General features: G+C 31.0%; 1 protein-coding gene across 1 annotated transcript; it reads right to left on the bottom strand.

Annotated features, from left to right (window-relative positions):
- Positions 1-2,895: 2,895 nt before the first annotated feature.
- Positions 2,896-6,039, bottom strand: LOC9310174 (transcription factor RAX1). The gene is made up of 3 exons (XM_002871982.2): positions 4,284-6,039; positions 4,050-4,179; positions 2,896-3,658 (listed from the first exon to the last, which is right to left on the bottom strand). The coding sequence occupies exons 1-3, from the start codon at positions 4,417-4,419 to the stop codon at positions 2,932-2,934; spliced, it is 993 nt and encodes a 330-aa protein (XP_002872028.1). The 5' UTR covers positions 4,420-6,039; the 3' UTR covers positions 2,896-2,931.
- Positions 6,040-9,308: the final 3,269 nt, after the last annotated feature.

Genomic DNA, 9,308 nt, shown 5'->3' with positions numbered 1-9,308 from the left:
GATTTAGTCTTTATCTTTATACATCGATGTATTATGTAATAGTATTCTTATAAAAGTCTCATATATATATATTTTTAATACTTTTGTATTCTTACTTTCATCAGTTTGGATGATGTTTGATCTCTCTACTAATATTACTAACGAGATGTCAGTCTTGTATAATTTGAAAATGTAGTGAGACTGTGAGATGAACAATATCCATACAAAGGGCCTATGGGATTTTATGTCCCAATTCTATTGTGGGCCAAAGCTTAACATATCGGCCCATGAAAAGGTGTCATCACCACAAACTAACGGTCCACTAATACCGCAACGGTTCTTAGCCATATGAGAGAGAGAGAGAGAGATCTTGAGCCTGGTGTCATCCCTCCATTTCATTTCAACTCTTCCGTTCGCTTAAATGTTTAGATGAATATGATTTTTTTAGATGAATATGATCTCTACTAATTAAAACTAAGTTAAACGTTTAACTTTTTTAGAAAGTCTCAAAGAATATATATTCGATTATTTGTATTTATTTTTTCATACATACTAATACGTAACGTTTTATCAGACCAACATTATTGCCCCTACCTTAATTTTTCTTCGTTTCAATAAATTTTCTTAAAAAGAAAAAACAGAGAACAATAGTAATCGAAGGATATGTGCTGAAGGAAAAGATGAACATCTGGCAAGGGCATATATGTCATTTTGAACAGATGAATAGTGTCTGTATTCCCATCAATCAATTTCTCCTGGCCGCTCGAGTTACTGACCAAAGGTGATGACTTTTATATACAATCCTTTCCCTCTCTCTCTCTCTCTATAACTCTAACAAATACTTAAGTAATAATAAAACTATTTCGTTTACTTACATTGTGCTCGTTATTTAATTTAGGCCTGTCAAAACTTTAGACTGGTTCTCGAAAATAGAATACAAACAACACAATAACAAATAATACATATATTTGTATAGATGCCTATATATATTGTAGTGTGTACTCTTTATAATGAATAGATAGTCTAGTGGAAACAAAGACTTCTTACAAGTTATCCCATTTAAAACTTTATCTCGTGGAGTTTGAATTCAATGTGTTTTCTTTTTAGGAATTACATCGATAACAGAAAATATAGATGAGTGTTAACAATATGTTGTTCAAAAAAAAAAAATGAGTGTTAACAATACAAACGGCACTTGTGATTAGGATAATATTATCGAGCTGTTAAGAGCATCTCCAACTCATTTTTATTTTTGTTTCTATACTATATTTTAAAATAAAATTCATTCCAACCTACTTCTATTTTCTATTTTTTTATATAGAAGATCTATTTTTTCTCTATAATTTAGTTAAACTTTTTAGACGAAAAAATAGAAAAATACATTGGATTAAAACCCATCTCTATTATAAAAAGATAAAATAGAAAATTATATTGGAGATTGTCTAATAGACAATTCATAAGACAAGATAATGCGCTATGTGTTTTAGACAACGATCTATACGATTTGGGAAGAACGAAACAAGAGAAATCATGGAGAGCCTGCAAAATTAGAGCAGAATCTGATTGAAATAATTGACAAGCAAACTCGGAACTGTTTATCTTCGATAAGAGCTATGGGAGACAGAAGATATGATTGAGGCATGTAGCGATGATTTGCTTTTCAGAGAAATTGAACGACAAAAGCTCTGATACCATATTAGTGTTTTGATGAAACTCATATTTTTTCATTAGATTGAATCAAAGTTTGTTACATATCCTATATACAACAACACATTAAACCAAACAATGAACCGAGATTACATCTTAGTTGAATTATAAACCGGACATTCTACAGTCCTTAACTGGAACTATACTAGTATATCACTATATACATGTTAATACTTCAAAATAAATAATTTTAGGTTCAATTCTTGTCTAATTTTCTTTAAATTTCGTTAATCACCCGTTGCATATGTTGCAAAAACGTTAATTTGGGTTTAAATTTATTTTACATTCGATTAAGAAAAAAAAATACAAATGTAGATGAATATATCTTTTCAGGTAAGAGACTTAGAGATTCAATTCGATGAATATATATTTTTGAAGAATGTTAAGATTGTTAGAAGACTTTTTTTTCGTTAAAGGGTGATTGCATAACTTACAAGAATCTAAACAACTCTTCCTCTTATATGATATTGTTTGTTTTGGACCAAATAGCCAACTCTAAAGGAATTTGTTTTTGAATTTCTTTTCTAAAATCTTCGTACTAATTATAGTTCGACTTGATTTTTAATTGGTGAATTTTTTATATACACTAGCCAGAGAACTCTCATTACATATGAAATATAAAGACCATTAGTTACAAATTATTTATCTATCTTACATTTCAGTTTCCAAGTTTTTTTCTGTAGCATATTTTGTTGTTAACAATAAAACTCACATACATACATATATATATATATATATATATATCTTCCAATTACGTATATATATGATTTTCTTTGCTATTTATAGCATATACATAAAATGGTAGATAGTCCTATCTAATTTTAGAAACAATAACAATGCTATATATATATATATATGTATATATATATATATATATATGTGTGTGTCAGTGTGTGTGGGGGGAGTGTGTGTATAATATATATTGTCAAGGCGTGTGTGCATATAGATCACATACTTTGGTTTAAAGTTTCAACTGAAAGCTGATATGATATACTCTTCTCGACAAAAAAGAAGATCTACTCTTCACCCATAAATACATCCTTTTGGGTTTCATCAAATTAAATCTCCCATTGTCTCTTCTTAACTAGAAATCCAATATAGAGAATAATAAAGAAAAATACAAAATCCCATAAAAGTGATCATAGTCGCACTCTATCTCATTCTCTCTCCTCCCTTACCCCATCAAATCTTTGATATTACTAACAGTCAGTCCAAGATATATTTATATAAGACGATCTATAAGAACTAGGAGTAGAAATAGGGCAAGCACTTGTGTTGTAGGAGGCTACTACTGCTTTTGTTCTCAGCTAGGTTGCTTATCGAACTAGAAGATGAACCTGAACAACCCATGTTTATGTTAGAATTAGTGCCTGTTCCACTAATCATTTGCTTCAAATCCCCATGCCCAGTGTAGTAGTTATAATACCCTTGTGTGAAATCCCCATTGTACCCTTTTGTCCTCTGGTCAATGTGGTGGTCTATCATCATCATCATCATTGTTTCTTCTTGCTTCATCATAATTTCTGATCTCTTCCCATTGACGTTTGAGGAAAAACTGGTGTGGTTGTTGTAGTGATCACACATATTGTGGTTGAGCAAGAAACCACTTGCTTCCCAGGTGTTGTTGCTGCTGTCCGAGAGAGAGGGATCTTGAGGATAATTAGGGCTAATATAGGGAAAAATCTGTTTTTCATCAGCTTCAAAGCCATTGATGCTGGAGATGAGTGATTTTGTTGGGTAGTGATTAGGGTTTTCAGCATACGGATTGTAAGAAGAAGATGGGATTGTGGTTGATGGGGTTAATGGTCTTTTCACATCCTGAGAATTAGGGTTTAGATGAGAAGCCATGGCTGATGGTGAATAAGAGGAAGAAGATGAAGAAGACAAGAGTTTCTTCCTTAGCTTTGTGTTCCAATAGTTTTTGATGTCGTTGTCTGTTCTTCCCGGTAGATGAGCTGCTATTATTGACCACCTACAAGTTTCAATTGATGTATATTAGTAGAATAGTAGTTAATATTGGAGAAAAATATTGCACTCTTGATGAATTAAAGTTACTCGTAGTTTTTGACTAAATTATGAATAAATGTTGCTCGTGGTTTTGACTAAAATTATGTGTAAATTAAGCACGTTTAGAAATATTTTGATCATTAGTTCCAAATAACTCATAAATTCAAAATAGATTTTGGAGAAAATATTTTCTTACAAGATTAGTTTAATGAGAGTGGAATAATATTTTCTACAACCTATTTATTTAAGGGACCTTCATAAGCAAGTGGACAAAAAACTGATATCACTTCTACATTTTTAGTAAGGGTCTTATAGAAATTAAAGAAGATCATTTTAGAAGGAATTAATTAGAGAACCTGCTTCCAATGGCAGCGAAGAGGCTAAAAATGATCCTGTCTTCTTCCTCAGAGAAGTCACCATGTTTTATGTTTGGTCTCAAATAGTTTAGCCACCTCAATCTACAACTCTTCCCACATCTCCTCAAACCTTAAACCACAACAAAGAATGGCATAAGCACTTGTTTGGGCTTAGAAGCTCGAAAAGGTGATCCAGAAAATTGAGTTTAACTAAGAACATGTTTATGAACTTACCGGCTTTAAGGGGGAGAGAGATCCAATTTCCACCATTACCATACTTTTCGATGTAATCTCTAAGTTTAGAGTCTTCCTCAGGCGACCAAGGCCCTCGCTTCACTTTTGTCTTGTCGCAACATGGAGCTCTTCCCATTTCTCTCGTTAGTGAATTGAAGTTCGAAGAAGAGAAAAAAAAGAGAGAAATGGTTATCTCTTACTTGCCTTTTTTTAGGATGGACCTTTTGTGTTTATGGAGGAGTGGTTGAATTTGTGTCCTTTTAATGAGAGACTTGGATCTGGACACATCGTATCAATTATTATTATTATTATTATTATTATTATTTGGGGAACCAATAGTTTTATATTTCATTTTGTCTCGAAAGCTATGGGTGTGGAGAAGTCAACATGATTGACATGCATGCATATTTATTTTTCTTGTTTGAAAAAATAGATTTCCAATTTTCCAATTATTCATTTTCTCTTTTCGTTTTGATGAAATTAGATTAAAACAAACTGTTAAAAATATGTTTATTTGGCCGCTCTTGATTTTTTTGTTTGTTTTGGTTTTGGTAAACCCTTCTTTATCTCTCTAGATGATTATTGTACGTTTATGAGGATTTCAATAGTAAATTTGACTAAAATCAATGTGAAAGAGTTTGAATTCTGATATAATGATCGGGTCTTATATTTTTTTTCCCCACTCTATTCTTCTATCGTCAAATACATATAATAGTTTCATCTACGTACGTATTTCATATATATATTCAACAATATTAAACATGGGATTTAGAGATTTAACAAATATATAAGGGCTGCCGCTAAAGTATATATGGTACACGATTGTCTTCCATTTTGATTCTTATTAAGATGTAAATTAGTTGTAGAGTTGTCAAAATGAATCGAAGTTGTCAGCAAACGCATGGTCCAAACAATTAAAATTGAATCATTAATATCAAGAGAAATGCAAATATTTAAATCCGGAACAAAAGTCATTAACTAAAATTATCAGCAGGTTTCTTGATTTGATCATTCGTCCAAATGTATTTTCATGAATATGCATATCAACTAGCTACTTAATTAGTATTCATCATGAATTTCAAAAGTAAAAAGGAAAAAAAAAAAACAGTCCCCAAGTGGTGATGATATTACACGGATAAAAGGAAGAAAACATGTTGGAAGAGGAGACTGCATTGGACGGACCAGTGAACTATATGGAACTGTCTGATTATAAAGTGACAACAAAACAAAAACTCATTTTTGTTTCTATTAACCAAAAATTTATCATCACGAGTTGACTTGCCAATATTGTGTTCATTATTACATTTAGTAAAGTGCCAAAAGAACCCTTCATAATTGTTCATTCGTACTACTTTGATGGACACTTGCATGCATGAATAAATCTTTAATTGATTTTACACACACAAACATATAAATATATATATATATATATATGAATTTCATGATGATCAGGTGTATTTTTGGACCGACTAATCAACTTCAGAGCTAATGACCCATCGATGAGTATGTATCCCATAGATGTACAATTGATAGATCTACTGTTTACATCATTTAAGGTACATGTATTTGATTCACGCAGAAATAGTCACACACTCATTTCCACATATGTGTAAGTATTAACTATTATGGTACAAATGGCCAAACAAAAGTTTCCTGATTCGTGGTGTACTCTTTACATTTGCTACATTACATTTACATGTGTTACAAAGGGAACTTAAATGTATGTGTTAGTTACGTTTTTAGTCTTATATAAGATTATCGGTTCATGGTAACTTTTTCTTTTTGTCAAACTGGTAACTTTTTTTTTGGGGTTTAATGTTAAGATTTATACCAAATAAAAATTTTTACATTTTACAACAAAACCCCAAAAACACACCTAGCTCTTATACAAAGAGAGCAATGGAACATTTATATAAACAAATGAGGTTAAGCCACACTTAAAATGGGCCATTGATACAACCAAAGTAGAAACCAATGAGAGAGATTCTGTCTAATGGATCCTCCGACGAGAAGGAGCTTAGACGGTTGCGCATTATGCAATCAATTAGTGCTTTAGGGCTTGATTGGTTCTCCCGCTAGCATCCGTCTAGCGGTTGTTAGCGGTCGGTTGCGGTTGTTAGCAGTTGGTACCAATCATAGAAACCGTTCCATACCGCTTTGAACCACTCGAAATCGCTAGATTTCGAAAGCTCCTTCCCGCAAGCGTTTGCGATTGCGGGCGGTTGCGGTTGGTTTAAAAAAAATAAGAAACTAAAAAAAAAATGAATAAATTAATATATATATTATCAAGTCTTATATATATTCACGTTAATTCTAAAAAAATAATAATTATCTCATTTTTATTTTCTAATATTAATAATTATTTTTGTTTTCAATATAAAATTTATTTGAAAAATTATTTATGGTTTTTTAACATTAATCATGTTTAAAATTTTTATACTTTTTAATACTGATAGTTTTGGGTGTTTTAATACTTTTTCTAATCATATATTAAATTTATTAATTTTGGTTTAACCGCTTTTGTACCCGCTGATCAACCAGTCGTAAATCTTTCGGAAACGCACATGTTTTCAACCGTTAAACCAATCGGTCAAAACGCTAAATAACGCTTGAAACCGCAACCGCCCGCTTCTGCAAACTTCCACAATCGCAACCGCAACCGCTACGTTTAAACTAGTCAAGCTAGTAGAGGAGAGATAAACTTGCGTCAACTGAGAAAATGCGTGGTAGAAATGTTGAAATGTTATCTAGTCTTGTATGATAGATTTTAAAAAGGGTTTAAATATCTTCAAATTCACAAGAGCAAAACAAGGTAGATATTAGGTTGATATGTAAGTAATTATTAAAATTTAATTGAAAAAAATAAATACTAATCCAAAATTGTAGTAATCAAATAAATTTAAAAATTAATGAGTTTTCTTCAAAAAAATCTTGCAAGTCGCCATTTTTGGCAAGTTTACCCTCCATCTCCAATGCAAGTTAATCTCGTGAATCAAAAATAATATGCAGTATAACCCATTGCCATCACCACCATAACATTTATAAATTAGATATATAATAGGCTCATATATAATATATCAAATCGAAACTCTCACAAGTAGATGTTCAAATCCACCTTTATAATTAGTTTTCTCAATATTATGCTCTTTTAATGTAAAAAGTATTCATATAAAAAATGTAAATCCGAACCGCATCCGAGAGAATAGCCGATCGGTTATTGATTTTTACATCCTTCGGATATCGGATAATATCCGATCCGATCCGATATCCGATGGGTATCCGAACACATCCGAACTCTCTTCTAGAACCCTAGTCCCTAGCAATACGAGATCAACTTTCCTTATTTCGATTTCCCTAGTAATACGGGATCCACTTCCCTAATCTTGATTTTTCTACTTCTTTACTCTTTAGGATGTTATGGTTTACCTTCATTCTAAAACTTTGATGTATTAGTATGGTTTTATGTCTCACATTGGTTTCGAAACTCTATGGTTTGCTATGGTTTCATGTTAGTTCAACTAATTACTTCAATTTTGTTTTGCGGTTTTCGGATTGTTCGGATTATTTTTATATTTTTTTGTTAAATCGGATATTGAATATTATATCTATACCGATCCGAAACCCGAAATATCCAAACCGAAACTGATCTGAATTCTATAATTATCCGTATGGATATTAGAATCTATATCCAAAAAAACCGAAATCCGAAAAAACCGATCCGATAACCGAACGCCCAGGCCTAATAGTGAGCATGTCTTTGGAATCGTTTTCTATCATATGATCCAAAATTTTGATAGCAATCATATTTTCACTTAGGACATGTGCAGTGGGAGAACTTTTTTCTTAGTCTCTCAAATATATTAGTTTGATAACTTTTATATAATTTATTTTTTAATTTAAAATTTAAACTATAAATAAAATTCATAATTAGTTATATTTAGACATGTGTCATATGAGTCTCTCTATATGTTCTCAAAATCTCTCAAATGAGAGACTCACTTTATTTTCTTTCTTACCTTTTCGATATTTTATAATTTTATATGGATAAGAGACTTAATGAGAGACTCCCATGTTCTTATATATTTCTAATTAAAAAATTTGAATTTGATTTTCTTATTGAGTATATCATAGTCATTTGCATTGATATTTAAATATTTTCTTCATAGAAAAGCTATTATAACGTATAATTGCACGCTAACAAATTATTTTTCTATTATATCCACGTTGTCGTTGTCTACTATAAACTTTGCAAAAGATAATGATATTCTACGATTTTCATAAATTATGTGGATTTCGACCCAAACATTTTGTTTTAAAAAAAAAAAAAATCTAGAAAACTTGGTGGTGAACAAAATCTCGAGTGGCCTTCAGTGGTAATGTTTAATGCATCTCATGACGATATGGAGAGAAAACAGTATTGTCTCGTTGGTGTTCCAGACGCAATTAATAAAGAAACAAATATACTCATTATTGCTTTTAAACATTTTTGCACCATAAAGGCATAAATTATTAGTATCATTGAATATTTCTCATTCGTCACCTCTTAGACAGGCAATTATGGTATTTTTTCTAATCAATATTATAATTGCATCCATATGAATTATTCAAAAAAATAACTACTCATTTCTTATATGCGTGAAAGGGGCAGTAAAATAATTTATACTACTATATATTTGTTGACACAAAGAGAATCGATTTATATTTTATTGAAATTAAACAATTAATTTAGATTATAGCGAGTCAAACTATGAGTGATTGGATGATGAATACCAAAAAGACAAGAGTCTTTTTCTAGTTTGACTCTAAGTGTACATAACTCTGTTTTTCCTCAACGGTTGGCAAACTAAAGTGGACATTTACTAAGTTTTTTTCCAGGCTGTTATGTATTACTTTATATGTTAAGAGTATACAGAGATTTTCAATTTTTTTTTTCAAAAACTTTTAATTAAAACTCAAAATAGCTATTTTTGAGGAATATTGTTTACATAAGTGATATGATGCGGATCGGTACAAACTTTTCGTGTC

This window comes from Arabidopsis lyrata (assembly GCF_000004255.2).
Source record: "Arabidopsis lyrata subsp. lyrata unplaced genomic scaffold ARALYscaffold_6, whole genome shotgun sequence".
Classification (NCBI taxonomy): domain Eukaryota; kingdom Viridiplantae; phylum Streptophyta; class Magnoliopsida; order Brassicales; family Brassicaceae; genus Arabidopsis; species Arabidopsis lyrata.
The sequence above is the reverse complement of the archived record's forward strand: the minus strand, read 5'-3'. Positions and strand labels throughout refer to the sequence as shown.

Coding starts and splice junctions, on each gene's coding strand:
- LOC9310174 (XM_002871982.2), bottom strand. CDS start 4,419: ATGGGAAGAGCTCCATGTTGCGACAAGACAAAAGTGAAGCGAGGGCCT. Junction 4,180..4,283: donor CTCTCTCCCCCTTAAAGCCG/GTAAGTTCATAA, acceptor TTGTGGTTTAAG/GTTTGAGGAGATGTGGGAAG. Junction 3,659..4,049: donor TTCGCTGCCATTGGAAGCAG/GTTCTCTAATTA, acceptor TGAAACTTGTAG/GTGGTCAATAATAGCAGCTC.